The 25,417-nt window shown below is 36.8% G+C and overlaps 1 protein-coding gene across 1 annotated transcript in view; it reads right to left on the reverse strand.

Moving 5' to 3' along the window:
* The window catches only part of LOC135153124 (E3 ubiquitin-protein ligase Su(dx)-like), a 51,962-nt gene that overhangs the window by 21,323 nt on the left and 5,222 nt on the right, over positions 1-25,417 (reverse strand). The window contains exon 3 of the mRNA XM_064094861.1: positions 4,020-4,170. Within this exon, the coding sequence (XP_063950931.1) occupies positions 4,020-4,170 (151 nt within the window). The remainder of the gene's footprint in view (positions 1-4,019; positions 4,171-25,417) is intronic.

Genomic DNA, 25,417 nt, shown 5'->3' on the forward strand with positions numbered 1-25,417 from the left:
TGATAGCTTCTCCGCGGGTCAAATCCATGAAAATGAATTCCATCACGACCACATCCAGACAGAGTCTCTTTCTTCTATCAACAACATAATGAGAATGAAAATAATGATATAACTGTACTGACAAACAAGTGAATATATCCGAACCTAGGCTGAAGGTAAAACAACTCAAGGAATAACAGCAGACGATATGCACCGACGATGAATTTCACGTGGCTGGGAGATTGTCACTCGTTCTGTTAGATAAAATTTCTATCTCATTATTTTGACTAAATTACGAAACTCGGAGGATTAGTATTCTACATAAAAATTAAGTAACACCTGGTACTATTTCTTGAATTACGATAAAACCTTTTTGAAGCAAAGAAAATGAGGTAAATTAAAATTAGATATAAAAGATCATCCGCCTAGCTCGCATTCGATTGTAAACAATCAGCAAGGCGAGCACATAGAGTTGGATAAAGCTACGCTCCAACTCTATGGGCGAGCAAGCCACTGAACTGAAAATACGTATTTTCAGTTCAGTGGAGCAAGCTGGCCATGTGCTTTTGATTGTTTGTTTACAATCGCATGCGGCTAAGTGGATGATCCTTTATATCTTATTTTAATTTACCTCAATTTCTTTGCTTCAAAAATATTTTATCGTAATTAAAAAAATAGTACCAGGTGTTACTTAATTTTTATGTAGAATACTAATTATCCGAGTTTCGTAATTTAGTCAAAATAATGAGATATAAATTTTATCTAACAGAACGAGTGACAATCTATTCCAGCCACGTGAAATTCATCGTCGGTGCATATCGTCTGCTGCTATTCCTTGAGTTGATTTACCTTCAGCCTAGGTTCGGATATATTCACTTATTTGTAAGTACAGTTATTTTATTATTTTCCTTCTCATTATGTTGTTGATAGAGGAAAGAGACTCTGTCTGGATGTGGTCATGCACTCATGCTGCATGGAATTAATTTTCATGGATTTGACCCGCGGTGCAGCTAGCAGCTGCATGCGTTGGTAGCGAATCGGCTTTTGCAAGTTGAATTGTCTTACTCATCATCACCGGCGTAATTCCCTTAATTTACCACCATCCACGTCACTTTGTTTTTCTAGAGTTAGAAACTTTATCATCATTCTCTTCATCTTCATAATCATCAATTTGAAAATCCAAATCTAGATAAATTTCTGGGTTTTCTTTCATTTCATGATCGAAGTATTCAGTGTCAGTGTGGAGAAAACGTACCCTCGCAACAGGTTTTGCATGCAAGTGGAGCTTGACGTGGGAGAGCCAATCACGCCTCTCGTACAGACAGTGACGTCATCAAATTCGAGTCAATTCAGAGACCGATGCGAGGCATATTTCGGAGAGGCATTTTAGCGCTTTTTAATCGGCGATTTCCACCTTATGTATTATTTTCGTTATTTTGGAATGACCTAATGGTAATCCTCACATCATTACCTTTCCACTGATATATAATGAGGCCATATTCATAATCAATATATTTCTCCTTTAAGCTTTTCACAAGTTATTTGAAAACGCAGATCTCCACAGAAAATGCCTTTCATTCTGGGAGTCTAAATTCGGTGAAAGTGTATTCATTAATAACTTAAATATTCATCACAATGAAGAAATCGTAAAGTTTTTTGACAGTTTTCAAAAATTACGAGAAATCTAAACTCTATCTGAAACGGAAAATCACCATCATTTTAATAGGCCAATACTGATAGAATTCTCACCCAGAGCTCTGGCAGAGAACATGAGCTCAAACTGGCTAGCTAACAGCATGCAATCAGCACACTCAAGTGCACGGCGTCCTCCAATTTTTTTTTTAGATGGAGCCTTGTTTGATGATTTATTGTCTGATATTTACCCCTCTCCAAGAAAGAAATTAAAACGCTGTAATTCACAACTATAAGCTAAGTGATTTTGGATTATTAAGGCTCTGTTTTGACAAAGTCGGCGACTGTGAGGATAAAAGACTCGCACATCGTACGTTCTGTGAACAGGGATTTATCTCCTGTGCAATTCGAATTTAAATAACAGAATTATGATAATCCCAACTGGAAATGTGTGCATTAGAAATTGCACATGGTGAAGTATGGAAAAACTGTTACCGCTACCGGAAGCACGCGCTCACATGTATTACAGGAAAAAAAAGACGGACATAGCTCACTTTTTATGGTACAGAAAAAAGACGCACTTGGCAATTTGAAACTGTGCTTATCGTAAATTGAACGTTACTTGATTTTGGCTTTTCAGATATTCAAATTTCATGTATGATATGGCTTCACTGCTCACTCACGGCGGGCGCAATTACCTGGAAAAAATTTGCGCCCGGTCGTCAAAATTTTGAAAATTTTGGGGCTTCATGGGCGCAATTGATGGCTTTATGAGCCCGAATTTGCGCTCAGCGCCCGCCTATTTCAAGGCTTGCTGGTAGGGCCTAGTGCCCTCCTGCTTGCTGTTCCGTTCACCAACAATAATAAGGGGCAAGCCCGGTCAGCTCAATGATTGTCTGCTGTGCAAACCCTTCACTCGATTTAAGGGTCTGAATTGCAGCCTACTCATGTCTTGTGTACTGAAGGCCCTCAGCAAGTTTTGTACATGTGCTAGTCTTTGCAAGGAGACACACTTGTTGATCAAAAGTTCAATCAGGGTCTGTGCCTGCAGACTAGCTCAATACTCACAGGAGCTCTAGCCAATAAGGGCACCAGCCCCATAGGAAGCCAGTCAGACCAGTGAGTGATGACAAAATAAGATTTGGAGTGTATTTAACATGTATACAAAACAAAATTTCTAATTTCTATTTCTAATGGATGGATCTAAAGTATGGATTTCGTTTTCAAAGGCAAAATAAAGATTAACAAATAGGTCTTGAGATGTACATGTATTTTACAAGGTGGTTCATGAACCATGAATCTCACCTGATTTTGTGATCAATAATATATGCATTATGATATTGTGACCCCAAGGTGACCTTTCACCTCATCATCCTCAAGAGCACATGGGTGGTAATACCCAAAGATCATTTGTACAGAGTATAAACACAATTGATGCAGATATAAAGAAATGAGAGCAAGTTCAACAAAAACTTGAACATTTTCGAACAGACCAACAGGAAAAGTTATTACTACTAGGTCTCTGCCTAACTTTGTTACGGTGAGACAAAGTGCCATGCACTTTAATGCAGCGGAGTGACTGAGGAAGTTGATTGTGGGAAGGACCTATCCCCTCCCCACCCCCCCCCCCCCCCCAAGAATGTTGGGTACGAGGAATAAGAAGGAAATTGTCACTTCCGTATCTTAATGTACAAGTTGAATTGTTGGGATGTGGCGACATCCCATGAATGGCTTGATGGACGAGTAACGTGAGCTTAAAATTATTATTGTTACCAGGCAACCAGTGAAGAGAATATAAAATTAGTGTGATTGAGGACATTCTTGGTGTGAAAGTAAGAAGTCTTGCACTGGAGTTTTGAAGAGACTGCAATACCTTTTGCTTCCATTTTTAACATGTTTTCTTGTTTTATGTCGTTTTATTCATTCTTTTAACATTTCTTTCCTTCTTTACCAGTTTTCATTCCCTTCTTTTTAATTTCATCACTTCTCTGTTGTTCTGTAGTTCTTTCGTTTTCATCATTTCTCACTTTCTTGATAAATTCTTTATACATGTAAATTCTCCCTTCTCTTCTTTATACCCATCACCCCATACTTCTTAGCTTTTCTTTCTCTCAGTATTTATTGCTTGTTAACTTTTATCAAAATATTTAATTTGTGACTTCATTCTTCGATCTTCATTTTATACACAACATACGACAGGTGTATAAAACAAAGATCAAAGATCGATCAGTTTACTTTTCAAATAAGAAAACTGTTGCCTTATTTAAACTCTCCGGTCTTCATTTTATACACACCCCAATTAACAGCTAGTAGTTAGAAAAATATTGATATTCATGAACAGAGATACATTGTAGTGGTACTGTACATGTGACTGCATAATACAAAGAAAAAGATAAGAACTGACTTACACAGTGAAATGTTCATCCCACTTTGGGTTCCATGTCTTTTTTACAACTTCTGTCTTCCGAGGGGGCTGTGAATCAACCACCATCTCAACATAAGGATCACCCTTTCCACTGAAGAAGCTACTGTTTGTGTCCTTTAGATTTGCTGATTGAACTAAAGACAGAGATGACAACAAAGGAAAAAAGAAATGCCTGTTAATGTCATGGGTAATGACTTCTTGTTTCTGCATGACGGAGCTTGCAGTATAAATGATACTTCAGAGCTGCCAATCTAAACAAAAGCAATTCAGTAATATAAAAGCTGAAAATCAGTATTTTGGTAAGGGAATCAGTATTTTCCAAGAAATACCATAGGACAACACATAAAACTGGAACTTTAGGAATCATTTTTTGCATGGGACCATCAGTATTCTTCTCATTTTTCAGTACTAAAGTGTAAATACGGAAAATCCATTATCAGGGTGCTACATAAGCACTTGCCCGGGGCAAGGAAAAGTTGGAGTCAGGCAAGTGATTTGAAGTAAAGACCAAATCTACTTGCCCGAATTGTATGGTGGCCCTGAAGGGACATCGCCAATAGACCAAATCGTGAATATTCACGACGTCGCCAATTTGAATATTCACGACGAAATTAAAGACGTAGCCAATTTCGTCGCCAATATGAATATTGACGACGAAATTCACGACATCGTGAATTTCGTCGCTAATTATTCACGACGTCGCCAATTTCGCCGTGAATTTGTTTTGCTTGCCCGGGCGGTATGCGGGTTGAAACCAATTCGTCTGCTGCTAATTCCTCCACTCACAACAGGGTCTACCTTCATTTTGTCTAATGCAATTCTGTCCATCAACTTTTCGCCTAACAACCATATGGTCCAATAACCATTTGGTCCAGTCATCACTTCGTCTAATCACCGGTTCGTCTATGACCAATTCGTCTCATAACTAGTTGGTCTAATATCAATTTAATTTTCCTTAATTTCGCCCAATTAACACTTAGTCCAATTAGACCAAATGGCATATGGACTAAATGGCAATTGGACCAACTGGTTATTAGACGATATGGCAGTTAGACCATGTGGATAGTGGACGAACTGATGGTAGACCAAATGATAGCAGACGAGTTGGCATTAGACCAATTGAAAATAAACCATTGAAACGACAGAATGATGTCCGCTGCTATCCATATGCATAGGCGGATCCAGGGGGCCGAGGCCCCCCCCCCCCCTATTGGCGGAGCAAAAAAAAGAAAAAAAGGAAAGAAAAAACAAGAGGGAAAAGATAGGAGAAAAAAGGAAGAGGAGACGAGTGAATAAAATAAGATGAGGGGAAGACATGGAAATAAAAAGAATCTTTCATGTGACTATATAAAATTTTCGCTCGCGCTTCGCGCTCGCATTGCCTGTTATGTGATTTTCATATCTTGTTCAATATGGAGTTTAAATATCAAGTTTGTAAGTCAATATACAAAACATATTTCATCTCGAAATCAAACTGTCATTATTTTGCGTGATTTACAAATTGATTTTTAAAAAGTGCTCTGTAAATATGACAGTTTTATGGTCTGAATATTAACATTTTCAGCTCGCGCTGTGCTCGCAAATTTTGATCTATCAGGTACCTATTATTTTCATGTATTCCATAAAGTTTTAAAATATCCCTTTTCAGGTCTGATTGTCAAAACGTATCAGCTAGCGCTGCACGCTCGCAATTTGATTGTATGTCTCAATATTGATTATACAATCCCCTTTTCATGACAATGTATAAAAAGATTTAGGCTCGCAATTTGCGCTCGCATTAATGGTTAAAGCTGTAGTGTATGATTGGTTGATCTCAGACAAGGGCAATGAATCAATTTTGAAATTATTACATCCATTAAATACCTATATTATTGCTCTATTTTATCACGGAAAAGAAACTTGCATAACTTTTCTATTTTCATGATATTGAGGGGTGAAACATATATTATTAGCATCTCGGTTAACCGAGATTCCTTGGAGATTTCTTGATGACGCCCTCTCGAGTTAAAAAATAAATTGATATTAGAACACCGTTCGAATCATGCATATTCATTACGACCTCATGCATATTAATGAAATACGTCATGGCGCATGCGCAGTATCAAGAAATCCCCATATCAACAAAGTGCAGTGCTGTGTGCAGAAGTAGCTGAGTAGAAGCAAACACCGAACGGTGCGTGCAAGCTCAATGAGCCGATGCTAGCCGGCTAGCGATATGCTTGCGCTCTGCATTAGTTTCAGACATAATCCACTATTAGCAATAGCACACACAGGACAAGAATATCATATGGAGCTATAGCTCCATGATTGTATCGTACGTGAATAAGGATTCAGACACGTTGATTATCGGACGTGAATGACGAAGCAAAGGATTGCCCAATACGGCTTACTTTCGGAATCTTATGTCATGAATCTGAAAGTCCTCCAAGACTAAAAGAGATTTGAGAATCCCAGAGAAGGGCAAGGGCAGAGTTTGATTTTTTATTCATGTGGATTATAGCTCTTTTATGCACTTTTAGCTTGGCGTGCTATATACGGGAACTGGGAGCGAGGCGCTAGCGCAGCTTACTGTATACTGACTCCTTGGCCCTCCCCAAAGGAAAGGGGGAGGGAGGAGAGAGAAGAAAGAAAGAAGTGGATTGGTGAAAGAGAATCAGGAGAGCGATCATAAAGGGATCTGAACACAACATACCCTAATATAATATTTTGGTGTTTTTTATCTTTCCTGAAATCATGATATAATTTTTTGTGTTTCACTCACAAAGTATCAAGTACATGTATGAGAGCTGCCAAGTATGAACATAATGGCAGTGTGCTACATAACTTTTGGAAGAACTTGCCCAGAAATTGGAAAAAAGGTTAAAACTAAAATATTTAAAACTCTAAACAGACGGCCACCACCATTCTGTCTAGAGCCGAGTATGAAGAAAGGGAAGGGCGAAGAGAAAAATGATAAATTTCAGGGCGGGTTCTACAACATAAAACAGGGCCTGTTAAATCATGGACGTAGTACGTCCATGGTTAAATACGGGGTTAAATAGAGGCCTATAGGAAAACATAAAACAAAGATAAAGTTGATAGGACCATGAGGACACGCAGTATTGAGATGAAAGTAGACCTGTGCAATGCAACGAAATGCAACCCTAATGCAACACTTGACTACTAATTGTTTAGATTGAACTTGCGAGGTCAAAAGGTGAGCTGAGAAACCTGTTGACGCGAAGTACGTACGTGTAGTCTACATCGTGTAGACCGTGATAGTGTGAATGTGACCAACGCATCAAGTTGCAAAGCAAGAAAAGGGAAGGAAAGCCGTCTCTCGGCACCTGGTACTCTGCCCAGATATCCAGATGTAGGACCTATTCTCCGCGATTTAAAAAACGTGCATAACATCACAATTATTATGATGGTCATTTCAAGAAGTTCCTTGGTTGTTTCCAAGTTATTTGTATTTGCATTCGAGGGACTGCGCAAATTGTACACGCTTCTACCATGTCTACAGGAAATGAATGAAAAAAGTCGCAAATAGACTCCGCAGTTCAATCCGTATACCGCGTGAGACTCGCGCAGAGGCGATAGATATGAATATTCATAAGCAGGTATTGATGTCATTTGGTCTCAAGGTGGCGCTCTTCATTCTTTAAGTCAATTCTAAAATATGCATCAAAAGAAAGCTCACTCGGCAAAACTTCTCTTCTTTATATATTTTTTGAGAATAAAAACAGTTCTTTCTGGCCAATGCAATACATTGTATGGACTCAGAACTTGTTTATGAATATTGTGAAAAGCGAAGAGTGAAATATAAAAGAAAGTTTTGAAATAAACCAATGTCACAATATACCTTTAAAAATATATTAAATGATGCATCTTATTTATAATTACAAAAGTGCTTGAAATGTCCAGTTTTCAGGCCATAATATCATCAGACTTCGCACCCTCATTAGGCATTAATGAATAAGATATTACTTTAATAATTGAATTGTCCCTATTGTTTCATCTCGCGCTTAGCAAGAGGAATAGGAAGACAGTCATCATTTTTATATGATGACATGTCCTAAGGATGTACCGGTCCTATGCCAAAACTCAAAGTAATTATAATGAAAAATATCAGCTCTTTATTAAGTGCAATCCATATCCACCTCACAATTTTCCTACAAAGTTCTTGAAATATACAGTGCGTCTCAAAAAAAACTATACACTTTTAAAATGGCTGCCAAACAAAAAATATGTCACTCTTGGGAAAAATAACGTAAACTTTCAAATGACACCAAAAGGTTGGAAAACTATTCATGCTTGAGTGAGCACTACCCACTTAAACAAAGGGTATGAAAATTAGGGTGGGCAGGAATAACCCCTCCAATTTCTTTCAGTTTTTGAGAGGCGAGCCCCTTGGAACTTGCAAAGTTGAGGGTGTTGTGATAAATTAATGATCAATTTAAATTGTTAGAGCAAATTTCACGAATTACTAAATTGAAATTTCATGCATGAGTGAGTGTCAATTGTAATCTTTAGTGCAGCATTTTAACTTTTTATCATGCGGATCTCAGCAGTGTGTTCATTGAAGTAAGGAGAATAGAGGTGAGATAGGACTTAAGTGGGTGAAGTAAGCTGATGGAAAAGGTCAACAGTATGTTAAGCCTCCCTCAGATCGAGACTGAATGCTATTACGTGTACGCATAAAGTCCAGAGCGGACTGTCAATTTGATAAATTTTGAGAATTCGGTCATCAACTTTTACCACTCAATCAACAATTTGTTAGTAAATCAACTCAATCAATGTGATCAATTAAACATTCAGCTTTTTCAATGAATTCATAAATCATCATCATTAGTCAATTTCTTAGAATTATTCAATGGAAAAAAAAGACCCATCAACTATCAGTCACTTGGCATTTAAGTTTTGAATACCATGATCCAGGAGAAAGAAAGAAAGAGGGGGTGAAGGGGAGGGAATTCGTAAGAGAATACAAAGAAGAAGAATGCCCTTTTTAACTGTTTAACCCAGTCTTACCCTAGCTGACCCCCTTGCATGCAACAGGTACCATCACATTACTCTGATTCTCACAAGCACATTGCTAAGATCCACATACATGTAATAAACTTAAAATGCTACTCTAAAATTACAATTTCTGTTTACTCATGCACTGCATTTCAATTTAGTAACTCATGAAATTAGCCTATAAGAAACCAAAACTGATCTCAATTCATCAATAATTAAGCATGACACCTTTAACTTTGCAAGTTCCAAAGGACACACCTGTAAACAAAACTGGAAGGCTAATTCCTGCACACCATAGCAAAGGTTAGTCTCTCAGGATGGGAGGAAGGGGTAGAGAGAGAGAGAGGGGGTGGCTAAGTGTTCTGTTGACCCTTATCCCATCAACGTACTTCCCCCACCTAAGTCCTATCTCACCCCTATTCTCCTTACTTCAATGAACACACTGCTGAGATCCACATGATAAAAAGTTAAAATGCTGCACTAAAGATTACAATTGACACTCACTCATGCATTAAAATTTCAATTTAGTAATTCATGAAATTTGCTCTAACAATTTAAATTGATCATTAATTTATCACAACACCCTCAACTTTGCAAGTTCCAAGGGACTCGCCTCTCAAGAGTGAAAGAAATTGGAAGGCTAATTCCTGCCCACCCTAATTTTCATACCCTTTGTTTAAGTGGGTAGTGCTCACTCAAGCATGAATAGTTTTCCAACTTTTTGGTGTCATTTGAAAGTTTACGTTATTGGCTTTCCATATATATAGGTATTTTTCCCCAAAATGACATATTTTTTGTTTGGCAGCCATTTCAAAAGTGTATAGTTTTTTGAGACGCACTGTAGAGCTGAAATTGACTCTTTTTTTCAGATCGGAATATCAAATAGTTTAAGCTCGCGCTTCGCGCTTGCTTTGATTTTCATGATAAAAGATGTATTTAGAATGCCTAGATTCTAGGTCTAAATGTGAAACACGCGCGCGCATGCATGTTTATTCAGATATTCAACTTGTTCTCTATTTAAATCATTATCCAGTTTCAGATCAAAATATAAACAATTTTCTGCTCGCATTGTTGTGGGAATTACTCATTCTTTTCAAAATTTACAAAACATGAATAGAGTGTCCCGTATTTAGGTCTATATCTCGAATTTTTTTCCGCTCGCGCTTCGCGCTCGCATCAATTGTTTAGTTATATAGCTATCCTGTTCACGATTACATATATTGATTACAATTTTCAGTTATTTATGTAGAAATGTCAAAAATTTTCAGCGCGCGCTTCGCGCACGCATCCATTGTTTATTATATACCTATTTTGTTTAAGTTACAAAAAGTCCTTAGAATTTCCATTCTTTAGGTAAAAATGTCAAAAAATTTCAGCTCGCGCATCGCGCGAGATATATAACGTCTTCATGACTAACTGAATGCAGTCTTTAACAGGTACCAGTTCATTTCTGCTCGCGCTTCGTGTTCATAGTAATTATTTATTTGTGTACACATCTTTTTCAGGCAAACAAACATTGCCCAGAATGTCTCACCTGCATCAAGCGATTCAATATAGCAGCAGTGCTGACTTTGAAAACTACTATAACTCTCACAAGATGTTCAGTGATACTTGGTTACTCTTATGTCCAAGTTTTTTTAACTAGACCAATACACTTACAGAGTTATGATGGTAATTCAACAAATACCCCAATTCAACAAATACCCCAAACATTGCCAAAGTTCATTGACCTTAAATTACCTGTGACCTGAAACTCTCACAGGATGTTCAGTGATACTTCTTATGTCCAATTTTTATGAATCAGATCCATAAACTTTCAATGTTATGATGGTAATTAAACAAATATCCCCAACTTGGCCAAAGTTCATTGACCCTAAATGACCTTTGACCTTGGTCATGTGACTTGAAACTTAGGCGGGATGTTCAGTAATACTTGATTAACCTTTTGTATAAGTTTCATGAACTAGGTCCATATATTTTCTAAGTTATGATGACATTTCAAAAACTTAACCTTAGGTTAAGATTTTGATGTTGATTCCCCCAACATGGTCTAAGTTCATTGACCCTAAATTACCTTTGACCTTGGTCATGTGACCTGAAACTCAGCCAGGATGTTCAGTAATACTTGATTAACCTTATGTCTGAATTTCATGAACTAGGTCCATATACTTTCTAAGTTATGCTGTCATTTGACCTTGATCATGTGACCTGAAACTCGCACAGGACCCTAAATGACCTTCGACCTAGGTCATGTGACCTGTAACTCGGGCAGGATGTTCAGTAATACTTGATTAACCTTATGTCCAAATTTCATGAACTAGGTCTATATACTTTCTAAGTTATGCTGTCATTTCAAAAACTTAACCTTCGGTTAAGATTTTATGCTGACGCCGCTGCCACCGTCAGAAAAGTGGCGCCTATAGTCTCACTCTGCTATACAGGTGAGACAAAAATAGCTCTCCAAAATTGAGAAATGTACATGTATGTCTTGCACATCTTTACATGTACTTCAGTTCAATACCAATGTCTGTACAAAATTATGACAATTGGTTGAGGACTGAGGAAATAGTTCGAACCGCAAGATTTTTACCTAATTTTTGCCATGATAACATATTGTTACCAAGACAACATAATTCCTGTCACACACAAAAATTGTGTTTTGCACATTTTTACCTCAAAACCAATGTGTGAGCCAAATTTTATGAGAAACAGTTGAAACTGATGAAGTAATTCTAATCGCAAGATTTTTACCCAATTTTCACCATATAATACATTACCACGGCAACACAATTTCCGACAAACACACAATATATGTCTAGCACATCTTTAGCTCACAACCAATGTCTGTGCCAAATTTCATGAGAATAGGTAAAGCACTGAGGAAGTAGTTTGAAACGCAAGATTTTTACCTAATTTTTGCCATAATACGTGGAGCGTTGTGGCCCAGTGGATTAGTCTTCGGACTTTGAAACAGAGGGTCGTGGGTTCGAATCCCAGCCATGGCGTAATTTCCTTCGGCAAGAAATTTATCCACATTGTGCTGCACTCGACCCAGGTGAGGTGAATGGGTACCCGGTAGGATTTTTCCTTGAACGCTTTAGCGCCTATTAATATGGCGGCTTAGCTACAGCTGGGGTAATAATATGATACCAAGTATCAAAGCGCAGTTGAGTATATGCACATAGTAACTGCGCTATATAAATGGACATATTATTATTATTATTATTAATACCTATATACCGTTACTTGTACCATGGCAACACAACTCCTAAAACATGCAAAGAATATGTCTTGCACATTCTTACCCTAAGACCAACGGTCTTAGAGAATCGGTTAAAAATTGAGGGAGTAGTTCGAAGCACAAGATTTGCAACGGACCGACCGACCATATAGACCGTGGGTTGAGGGTGTTTTTCTTTTCAAAACGTTTCAGTTGAAACCTGAGGTATTTTTTATACATTGAAAAAACGAAGAAAAGTATATTGACTGGAAAAAAGAGCGAGAGAGATATGGAGGGGGTGAGAGGAGAAAGAGAAATAAGAGATTAAACAGTGAAAAGAAAAATAGAGATGGAGAAAGAGGGAAAGATAAATGTAAATGCATATTGATTTTGGTAAGTTCAATGGAAGATTCAGTTTTCCTAATAACATAACCATGTTACTTCTACATGTAGTAAATGTAATAATTTCCATTGCAAAATATAATTTTGTACAAAAAAGAAAGGAAAATAAATGGATATTTTAAGAATCTGATGAATATAAAATGTGTGCCTTTTATTATTTTGTAAACAGAAATTTTCAAATATTATTCATAATTATGAAGACCAGGGGAAGGTGAATGGAAAGACTTACGTTTCTTCTGACAAAGTGTTCTTTATCTGATGGCACTTCTCAACTGATGGTAAAATAATAATACTGTTTAACACTGACCGAACTCGACTCGTAGTTCAACTGTGGCGCTCGCATTTCTTGGCTGTGCTATTGCAGTACGTATCATGGCTAAATGTGCGGCTCGTACAATAATTAAGCAGCATGATGAAACCGGAGCTCTAAATTACATATTTTGCTAACTGCAGCGAGTTGACTGCGGGAACAAGCTATTTCCCAATCAATGTATTTTTCTTCGTTTTTTTCAATATATCAAAAATACCTCAAGGTCAACTGAAGCAAAAGTTAAAAACTAAAGCACTTTTGAATCGTTCGGCCCATGGCCTAGTACACTGATTCCTTTTGACGGGGTATATAAGGGTTAGTGTGGAGCCGTCATAGATCACAATCACATGCACTTTGGTGCTGACATTTGTGACCATTATTTTTCCCCATTCATATTATGAATAATGGCAGTGACTCTGAATATCAGGAAAATAAATATTTTGTCCAAAATCTTGTTTTCAGACATTATTTCACTCCTGCATCACAATTTCAGGCATTTCATAGTCAATAATGTGTGCAATTTTGAGTTTGGTGGCCATATTAGATTTTGACGATTTGTGGAAAATGCTCAAGGCTACGTGAGTGCCATCATTCAGATTCGGAATCAGCACCCTTACCTCAAATTGACGAAAACTCATTAAAAAAATTGTAGGCCTATTTGAAAAAGAAGGTTTGGTCCATTTTCTATGGGGCCTAGACTGGACATGCCTTTTCTAATGATAGCCAAGTAAGCCAAAATTCTACGGGAATGGCGCTATAATAGGGTTTATTTTCAGACAAGGCCGTATGAATATTCATGGCCACAAGTTATACTGTAACGCTTCGATAAGCTCGACTGATGTGGCATGATCGGTGAGACAAATGCGCTCAAGACGTGTATGCATGACCAGGCATAGTGGAGAGGTGCAATTATCTGCCGATTTTGTTTTGAGTTGACCTCGAAAACGCTAAAAGTTAAAAAGAGGGTTTCCTGAAACCGCTAAGAGAGTGTCGCAGTAAAACTGCCACAACTCAATGACTATGAATCTATTATACTATTGGAAAGAAGAATGATTCCTTCGACTGTCCATCTTGTTAGTTTTGCTGTTTGTGGAGTAAAAATATGATAAGAAATATGTTACAGAACTCTCCTTAATAAAAATAAAATAAGTAGTTGAAAAATTCACTTAAATTTCACATTTTCAGGTCTTTGGCATGAATGAAACTGAGATATGTCAGAAAGTAACTATTAAGATAACTTTGTGTGAAAAATCAGTTCTTGTAAACAAGGGGTACGGATATCTCTGGAAATAATCCAACTCCTTGCGATTTTCAACCCGAGAAATTTGTTTCCATGCCGAATCAACCCATTGAAAACGGTGACATCATCACCCAACTTCAGTCCCGTACACTCACTTTTTTTTTTGTTCTAAAGACGGTAAAGCACAGTCATTGGCAATGCCAGTACAGTACTGTATACCATACAGTGCAGTGAAGCTGCCATGCCGGAGCGGAGCGTGCAAAATCCCTAATCATGTATCGGACAAATTGACGAGACATTTCTGTGCTTATCTTGTACTTGTACTTTCATTCGGCTCAGTAAATACGATTCGAATGCATGTAAAAACTTGGACCCGGACATACCGTAACAGAAAGGCTAGTGGTTGATTGCGGGGCTGAATCCCATACAGTACATGTAGGTAATAGAGAGTTTTAGGAACAGTGAACGAGAATGGCGTAGCAGTCGTCTGATCGTTCGAGTCAACGCCGTTGTATGCCCTTGTTCACTACAGATGCGAATACTTAAGATTTCACTCGACTTGTACGTGTACGTACGTCCACGTAAAACAGCGCGATAACCAGCGGGTCATGACACGCTGCCTGACCCAGAAGATCTGGCGTACCATCGCCTGGCGACCAGGTCGGGTGATGCGAAGGTGCAACTTGTGCACAATTTTCTCTCACATACAACTTTTTTACAAAAATACAAAATTAATTGTAATTTTCTTGAATATTATTCATTGATTTCTGCAATACCCAATGAATGGAAACATTTTCGTCAACATCTTGTTGAGAGTAGAACAACTCAAGAAGATTTGTTGTATAATTTAAATAATGTTTTTAAGGTATGCAAGTTTATCCATAGAATTTCTGTTGATAAAATCTTAAAGTCCCCTACTTCGCAAACAAAATGGGCATCCATTTTAAATGAACCGGTTAATAATTGGAATAGATTGTATATGATTCCCTTTAAATGCTGTCTTTCAACAAAACTCCGCTACTTTCAATATAAACTTTTCAATCGGATAATGGGGGTGAACAAACATCTTTACGATATTGGCTTGTCTGAATCTAATTTATGTACATTTTGTTCTTCCTCTGTTGAAAGCATTTCACATCTGTTTTGGGACTGCCCTGTAACTCAACGATTCATTCAAAACTTCCAAACCTCTTTTTTTAACAATGACGTGTATTTGAATAAGAATTTATTTTTGTTTGGTTGCCCTGACGCTCAATACTCTACTGTAAACCGTTATATTCTTTACGCTAAATATTTTATTTTTTCGACACGTTGTAAGGGAGATCGGTTGTGTTTTAGTTCTTTTAAGAACGTATTGAAACGCTATTGTGAAATTGAAAGGGTTCTTAGTCAAAAACATCATAATTTTGTTTTATCAATAGATAATAGTACGCATGTACAGTTGTTGTAAACATGTTCGCTTCATGATTTTTCTGTAAATTGAATTGATTTCGTGTTTGATTTTGAATAAAATCTTTCTATGAAAGAAAAAAAAAAAAAAAAACTTGTGCACACTTGCCCTTTCACTTGCTTTGATTCCTTTTTACGCGAGTTAGGATATATATCGATATATATTTTGGAGATCAGAAAGCAATTTCAAATATGATTAACATACATGTAATGCATCGTACAACTTACATTAATTTTGTGAAAAGTCACTGAAAACTGTGATTTAAAAGGGAAAGGTTGATCTTTATGCTGAGCTTGAGCGGTTAAAATGACGTCACTCACGTGCACGTCGACTATGGTTTAGGAGAACCGCAAAATGGATGTGGCGAGGTTCTCAATTCTGACAGTGGACGTGGGTGAGGACCTGAGGCATATGGCAGGCCAAAAAATGACGTCATCTCGTACCAGTCATCTATGTCGATGTACATGTCTAAAAGTGCTCAGTTGCACTGGTTATTGTGTATGATTAGCGATACAATCAATTCTAACGTAATGTTGATCGATCACTGACATTGTAAACTGCCCTCTGTCCTGTCTGTTATTGGTTCGTTGTTGTTTTTTGTTTTGTTTTTTTTCCTTGTGTTAATTGTTCGTCTTTTGTTTGTTTGTTTTTCTCTCTCTTTCTCTCTCTTTTATGTGTATTGTGGGGTTTTTTCTGTCTATTTCTCCTGTTTGCTGTTGTTGGTATGTTAGTTTGTTCAGCTTTGAGGTCTGATCGGGGGGCTCATGGTGCCGGAAAATGCTCAATATACATTCATTCTTTCTGTTTGCTTAGCTGTTACGTTACGTCTTCTTTTATTATTTGCTTTAGGTGCATACATTAGTTGTTGAAATATTATTTTTGCATGATTTCGGATTATGTCTCTGTTCTGATACAATTTGCCTGCTACATGTATGTTTATTACAGTGTTATTTGATTTGTGTATTCACAGCTGCAATTATCATTTTGTTTCATATTTTCTCGATTATGTATGTATGAAATTTATTTGAATGAATAATAAAGATCACTACAAAACAAAAAAGTAATGTGTTATACATTGTAGGGCCCGCCTCGTGATATGTGCGGGATAATGACAGAAGTTGGATTCACTGGTATCAAAAACTCCTTGTTCTTTTGTGTCATAACCCCAATTTCATACAGTTATTTCTCAAAAAAATAACTCTTTGGCACAGCGAAAACTTGGTGTGCAAATCCGTACATACATGTATCTTATGACGGCGAATCTCATGAATATTCAATGCAGGGTATAGATATGTCTGGGAAAAGTTAGAGAGTACTTTTGGGAAACAACGAAAAAACATGAAAGTAAGCGAGAAATTAAAACTGCTTGATTGTTTGATATCATTTTTTTTCAGAATCGAATTATATTACCATTTTTGATAAGTCCTGAAAATTTGAAGAAATTTTATTTACAAACAGCGAAAATATCAGCAAGTGAATTCACATGCATGAATGTCCATTATAAATTCAAAACAAATTGGGCGTTTAGGCCGAGTTAATTGCACCCGTCCGGTGGGCCTGTGACGCACTTATGACGCAGGTTTGAATCTCGCCTTGATCGATTTTCAAAGATTTTTTCATTAATTTAGGCAAGACTCTGAAAAAATACAAGTCCAAAAACAGATTTCCGGACTCACTTGAAATGGATAAGGAAAAAAAGGCGCATCCTGGACTACAAGAGACTATAAAATTTACCATCAAACTTTCTGTGACGAAGGCGCTAACACATGAAGTTTTTTTCACCCTTTTCATGAATATGCAGCATTTCCTGAAAAACTTATAATACAGTGTAGAAAAGGGTACAAGCTTGCATCTTTTATTCTTTTAACTCATTTTACAATTTCTGATTTTAAAGAGCATCTCATTTCTTCTAACCGTTAGGGCAGAGTTTCCGCAACACTGACAGCATCCTGTGATCTTGAGGTAACCTAACCCAAGAGGGACATTGCTCTCTGATTGTTTCCCCATAATAGAGGAAGAAGACCCCTGGAGAAAAGAAACCTCCCTAGATTGTTTAAAGATCTCTGCAATGATTACACTTCCTACATGTACATGAGGCAAAAAACTTGAGAATTCAGGATATGGGAAGGTGCATACTATGGTTTATTTTCAGTTGGTCTATAAATGCCAATTTGTCCAATTACCAACTTGTCTCCTATCATGTGGTCTGTACCTTCAGTTCGTCTACTATCCACATGGTCTAATTGCTATTTTGTCCACTCACTATTTCGCCTAATAACCAGTTGGTCCAATAGCCATTTAGTCCATACCATTTGGTCTTATAGACTAAGTATTAATTGGGTGAAATGAATGAAAATAAAATGGATATTAGACCAACTGGCTATGAGACGAAGTGGTCATAGACGAACTGGCAATTAATCAAAGTGGTTATAGGAAAAAATGGTTGTTAGACGAAATGTTGGACAGAATGGCGTTGCACTAGAGTATAAAATGAAGGTACAGTTGTACATGTAGACTGGTCATGTGATGAGTGGACGAGTTGGCAATATCCAAGTTGGCAATTTACCCATACTTCATGAATATGGATCAAGGAGCAATTGGGATAACATTTACTGCAAGCAATTACCTCAAGCTTTTTTTTAACTTTTAAAAATAGATTCACTACCCCAATTATGGGCAGGAAAAGATGGGAGCTCAGCCCGGGGGGGCCACTTCCATTCACGAGTGGATACCTTGCGCGACCATGGGGTCTCGAAAAGCACCCTAAACACGTATTTTCCATATTCTGAAAATGCACCCCTAAACAAGTATTGGCGTGTGAAACCCTACCCTTAACAAGTATTGGAAACAAAATGATACTCTTGGCAAATATTCCCTGAAATGAACCCCTAAACAAGTACAGGAATGTTTTATTGTTACGGGTCCTTCCGGTCGTCGGCTTTACCTTATTTGGTTTAGTACGACCCCACCTTCTACACCTCGCGCAAATCGGACTCTAAACACGAAGTGTTGGGGCAAAATGGACATCCTTTATAAAACATTTTAATTTTGTTTTATCATTCCCGCAAATTCGACCCTAAACACATAATTTTCCTACCGAAATAGACACCCTTTTTCATTATTTTTGTGTTTTTGACACCCTTATCACGTTACGTACGTAACGTGCCCTATCGTGAAAAGGACATCCTTTTTACGTGTTTTTTGGTCGCGCATGGTATCCACTCGTCAATGTAAGTGGCCCCCCCCCCCCCCCCCCCCGGGAGCTCAGGCTCATCGCAGTGGCTCTAGAGGGGTCTGAGACCATGTCTTCACTGATTCCATGCTCATCATTACTCTGATGGTGAATCTCTTTGACAGCCAGGCCATTCAGGCCATTGATGCCCCTATAACTGGCAGGGATGCCCTTAAAAAAATGATAAATTCACGGCCAAAAGGCCGTGCCCTTTTTTCAAACTGGCTGACGTGCCCTTTTTTCTAAACCGGCGATGCCCTTTTGCGTAGGCCGGCTGGCTACTTTATACATCAATCAGATTTCTTTTTTTTCATGTATCTTTGATTAAAACTAGCACATTATACTTGTATTGGTGACATAAATTGAGGAAACAGAATTGAAATTGATGAAGAAATGACATTTTTTTGTGATTTATGAATAAATTTCGTACAAATTAGCATAAATAATTTTCTAGTTAAATTTCTAAATTCTGTGTAGAATCTTGGTGAACCTCATGTAGCTCTCAGATAGAACAAAAAAAAATCAAAATCAGTCAACAAATAGGTATTTTTTGTGAATTGAAAAATATGCATAAATTACAAATTGTAGCATATTTAATGAGTTTCAAAATTATGTGTTAAAATTTTGTATTACCAACTAGAGCTCTCAAATACAGCAAACAAATTGAAATTTATCAACAAATGGAGGAAAAAAAGCATTTTTTGTGGTTTATGAATAAATTTTGCATAAATTAGCATAAATAATTTTTTAGACAAAATTTCAATATTTTGTGTACAAGTTTGGTGAACCTCATGCAGCTCTACCAGATGGAAGAAAAAATCAAAATCGGTCAACAATCAAAGAAGAAGAAGCATTTCATGTGAATTTTTAAAAATATGCATAAATTAGCATATGATATTTAATGAGTTTAAAAATTCTGTGTAGAAGTTTTGAATCCCCTACCTAATGCTATCATATAAAGCAAAAAGAATTTAAATCAGACATGAAATGACGAAGAAGAAGCATTTTGAAATTCAGTCAACAAATAAAGAAGCTCTATGCATTATCTGTGATTTATGAATTTCGCATAAATTAGCATAAATAATTTTCTACTCCAAACTTAATAATTCTGTGTAGAAGTTTGGTGAACCTCATGAAGCTCTACCAGATGGAAGCAAAAAATTCAAAATCGGTCAACAAATAAAGAAGCATTTTTTGTGAATTTTGAAAAATGTGCATAAATTAGTATATTTAATGAGTTTCAAAATTCTGTGTAAAAGTTTTGAATCCCCCACCTAGTGCTATCATATAAAGCAAACAGAATTGAAATCGGACTTGAAATGGCGAGGAAGAAGCATTTGATATTGTGGACGGACGACAGACGACGGACGCCACGCCACGGCATAAGCTCATCTCGCCCGAAGGGCCAGATGAGCTAATAATAATAGCCAATTTTTATATAGCGCTCTTCCCAGAATGGCTCAAAGTGCGTTACAGCATTATTACCCAGGTCATTGGATTCATTTGAATCCCGCACGAAAAGTGCACAATATCCACTCCCTGGGGAGCATTCCTTGCATTCATCGCAGCCTCATTATGGCGCTGACAAATTCAAATATACAATATCTTTCGCATCCTATCGGGTACCCATTTAAGGTGAGGTAGTATTTATTATGTCTTTTAATACTGGTTGATACGAATTAAGATATCGCAAAAAATAACTTTTGTAGATGCTTATCAATTTCATATGCATGCATGAATAAAGATATATGAAAAGAAGTTTCATAAAACAAATATGTATGATTTGATTCATTGAATTGTTATTTACTTAGAGCCATCATATATTGAAAATTAGCCTGAGATAGCACAGGGGAGCAACTACATGTAGGACCCTAGAGCTTCCAGGGCCCTTAAGTGGGCCCTACACCCCGGCTGCAAGGGACTTTGCGCTCGTGATGAGCGCTTCGCGCAAATCAAGTTAGAGTCTCCAGTTTGCTTGGGGATCCAGGCGGGAGAATCTCCAGATCAGAAGGTGCTAGGGGTTGGAGGTTCTGCTGATGTTCATTTGCATGTGTGATTATTAATTTAAGTACTATCACTATACTCTTCTAATTTGTCATCACCATGAATGCTTTTCAGATCCTAAAATAAACTTGTCGATTATTTCGTCCACGATTTCTTCCCGGGATTTCTTTGACTCACTCACTACTACGCTATATACCATACGACCTCGACTTGAGGCCCTATTTAACTCTCTTTCTCTGTTGTAGGAAGCGCGAAGATGTTTACCGGTACCTCGCATTTCGCATTGCTCACATTATTTACGTCTTTAAAATGGTAGTAAATACGCTCAAAAATAAAGGGAGGAGAGAGGGGAACCGTGGGTTACTGGGTTGGGCAATGTAATTTAGATGTTACGAATTTCAGTTGATATTGTCACTTATTTTGTCAAAAGTAAAGTGTGTCAAAAATAATATAAAAATTGGATCGATACTTAGTTTCATCTAGTCCCAGCTATCTACATGAATTCATTGAATGCATTTCTGATGACACTGCCGTAGAGCGAATTGAGAAAATTATTCAAAGATCACGGTAATAATGACAAAGCCAAAGGAATGGATTGATATAATGTCCAACTCATTTACTTGTAAACAGCAAAATGACTTATTCACATTTACATGTACATGTATATTCCGATTTTACTCCATAATTTCCGAAGTCTTGATCTTTTGAAAGTTCTGTATCACTGCACTCGCGCTCGCAAAGGCCACATACAGAATACAAATCGCACATGGCATCAAAATCCTTGATCCGCGGGGATCCGAGTCTTCCAAAATTAGTTGGGATCCAAAACTGATTTAATTTGAACGTTGTTTTTTTTTTCCCAGATACTCAATGAATCTGTTATAATTTTCATAAGTAATAATCTTTATTAATATTATTCACACTTTTTATCATATTACGACTCATTTTTTAATTATACGTACAGTGTATTTTCATTTGTATTGTTCTTTATTACTCTTTGCCTGCCAATTAAATAATGAATGCACCTGTCACGGTCCTGATAAATGTTTTTAGTCATCACAGTGAATGCTTCATGAATTTGTTGTACAGTTGCTTAACAACTACGATTTAAAATAAAATATTATTTGAAATTAATTTGTGTAAAGGAGAAAGAGAGAATGGGGGGGTGGTCGTACGTGGGTAATTAATGAAAATGGCGGGATGTTTGTTCGGTCATTGACATATAAGAAGCAACACGCATTCACAAAATTAATCGCACTTTCTCAGGATGTAGCGATCTAGACATTGGGAAATATGGAGTAAATTTATCGATATCATCAATGTGAATAAATCTATAAACTGTAAGTATAAAATGAGATTGAATTTAAATCATTTCCTTTGAAATTTTTGAAGTTATCAGTACTTGCCTTTCTGCTTCAATCGCAATTCGCGCAACCGTTACGGCTGTGTGGCCGGCCGGAGAAGCATTAAATAGACATACAATGTGGTTCATTTAGCAGCAATCTAAGCTCGTCGATATTGATATTTTTGATAGCTACCGCACTCCGCGGGGGAGGGGGAACACCCCCCCTCCCGAACCCTCCCCCTGTGCGTGCTTCGCACGCCCCGAGGTCGCTTCGCGCCGCCAAGCGTCAGAATGAACCTGGCGAGAACGTTGGTCTCGCCTGCATTACGCGATTCAATGTAGCAGCAGTGCTGACTCTGAAAACAGCTATTAAATAATTATTCACAAAAGGAAACACTCATATGATAAGAAAATCTTATGTCCATTGACCCAACATGACCTTTGACTATGATCATGTGTAAACTGCAAAACAATCATACATGTACATGTACTTGTAGATCCATAAACTTTCTAAGTTATAATGCCAATTCAACAAATACCCCCAACACGGCCAAAGTTCATTGACCCTAAAAGACCTTTGATTTTGGTCATGTGACCAGAAACATGCACAAGATATTCAGGGATACATGGTTACTCTTACATGTATGTCCCAAGCTTCATTAACTAGATCTATAAACATGGTCTAAGTTCATTGACCCTAAATGACCTTTGACCTTGGTCATGTGACCTGAAACTCAGGCAGGATGTTCAGTAATACTTGATTACCCTTATGTCCAAGTTTTTATGAACTAGGTCCATATGCTTTCTAACTTATGCAGGCCTCTACAAAAAAAAAATTGTCACTTGCCCAGTCGGGCAAGTGATGAAAAAATTTGCTTGCCCGATAGTAAAAACTGCTTGCCCTATTTGTTTTTTTTTTTTTTCTTATTGTGACGGCACTACTCTTATTTTTAAAGGTAATACAAAATAACAATTGAGAATCATGTACAGTATAAAAGAACACACATTTAAAAGTTTATTTTCAGCAACGTAGGCCTGAGTCATTACGTTTATTTTGAATTTTTTTTCGCTATTTATTAAGAAATGGGGCTTAGAGTCTAATTTAAGGTTTAAAAAGAAAACCTTCACCAAAAGTTGCTAAAATTTCATATTTTGCATCTTTAAATCCATGAAATGGTTATCTGTTTGCCATATTTCCTTAGAATTGTTTTTAGTTGGAAACTATAAAGAAAGCCAGTGAAAAAAATTCAGCTCTTTATTGACTCTGAAAAAGGTCGTTTTATGACGTTAAAAAAAAAATCAAAATTGGAGTGGCTAAAATTTCACATTTTGCATCTGGGCAATTCCAAGCAAAAGTGGAAATTTTCCAAAAATTTATATTGGCTCTATTTCAAATCTGGATCAAATTTTCTATCAAAACTCATATGGGATTTCATAAATACAAAACGGGAACATAATTAGCCACAAATTTTTTTTCTTACGCATCTCCTTATAGGAGAATCCAAACCATACAAAAAATTCTATACATGGGACTACTGTATATATTGTTTTTTACTTAATTTCAATTTAGGGTCATTCCATCTGGATTCACCCAGTGGTTGCACCCGACCGTCTCAGAATTCGTTGTAATTTGGTACACATAAAATTCACCATGGCCCACGTACAAAACAAAAAAATAAGTCCAATTGGTCCGTCGGTTCTCGCGCTACGGCCCGCCCTTTTCTCCTTGTTTTGACAAAAATGGGCGTGACCTTCAACTTTCAATGGCCACTGCGTCGTAACGTGTTGACCAATTTTCATGAAACAGGTACCATTTATTAGGAAATTCAGAGAGGAATCCAAAACATGCATCAAATAATGTATTCGAGCAATTTATAAGGTCGTGACCTTTGACCTTTACTTTGACCTTGAGTTTGACCCCCTGACAAATAATTTTTTAACTTGATTTTCATGTATATTAATTATTAGTATGATATTGACAAAATATGTTAAAATCAATGATGATATTTTATTTCTTCACCTTTTAAAACTCTTCCAAAGATACCATGAAATTTCACTCTAGTCCCACATACTGATATTCATGTTAGTAAAGTGTTTACCAGTTACATGATTTCTTCCAATCTTAAGTTACAGTATGCATGCACATGAAAAGAAATTAAGCTCATCAGTTCACAAATAAAACATTAAACATTTATGCTCATGAATAGGTATCTGTTTAGGCATTTTGATGTTCAGCAATATATATCATATATATATATATATATATATATATATATATATTCTTGTTTAATGGTAAAGTGTTTACTTTTATCATCAAATTGTTGAGTATATGCCTATTTACTAACAACTTATTTTTTTTGTTTTGTGCGTGGGCCATGGTGAATTTTATGTGTACCAATTTACAACGAATTCCGAGAGGGTCGGGTGCAAAATTGCACATTCATTGGGTGAATTGGCATGGAATGACCCTTTAACAGAAAACTATTGCTTGTTTTCTTAAATTTTCTTTTGGATAATCTGAAGGTCATCATTTTACATCATATCAAAAGAAAATTTTAAAACATAAGTTAATTTTAAGTTGCCTGTGTGAATATTTCAGATGTCACTCCGTAACCGGTTATGGATTTATGTTTTAAGTTGTAACCAATGAAAAATTACACCAATTTTTTAATGTAATGCAGCATATTAAAGCTAGAACAACATAGAATCCAATCAATAACTCAACATTTTGATAGCCATTTAAAGTTCACAGAGTTTGAGCAATATGTTTTCTCCTCAAATATGCAGGTCCATTTTATGAATTTTATGAATATTCATATCTCATTAATTCAGTGGATCAAAATAACAAATGTTATTATTTTGAAAATTGGGTTTCAGCAACTACTGTCAGGTACCATTTCTTTGCAAATAACTATTTAAATATGGGTGATATCTTTGAATGCTAAAAACTTGTTTCTGAATGTCACTCCGTAACCGTGGAACTGCCCATCTTTAAATCCATGAAATGGTCATTTATTTTCCATATTTCCTTGAATTTTTTTTTTTTAAATTAGTTGGAAACTATCAAGAAAATTAAGAATATTCACCTCTCTCTTGTCTTTTCTTCATCATCTAATGTTACACTCGGTCAATGTTTTTTTTATTGTAGTCCCGCATGTGGACTTTCATGGGTTTTTTTTC

Source organism: Lytechinus pictus, chromosome 2, assembly GCF_037042905.1.
Source record: "Lytechinus pictus isolate F3 Inbred chromosome 2, Lp3.0, whole genome shotgun sequence".
Classification (NCBI taxonomy): Eukaryota; Metazoa; Echinodermata; class Echinoidea; order Temnopleuroida; family Toxopneustidae; genus Lytechinus; species Lytechinus pictus.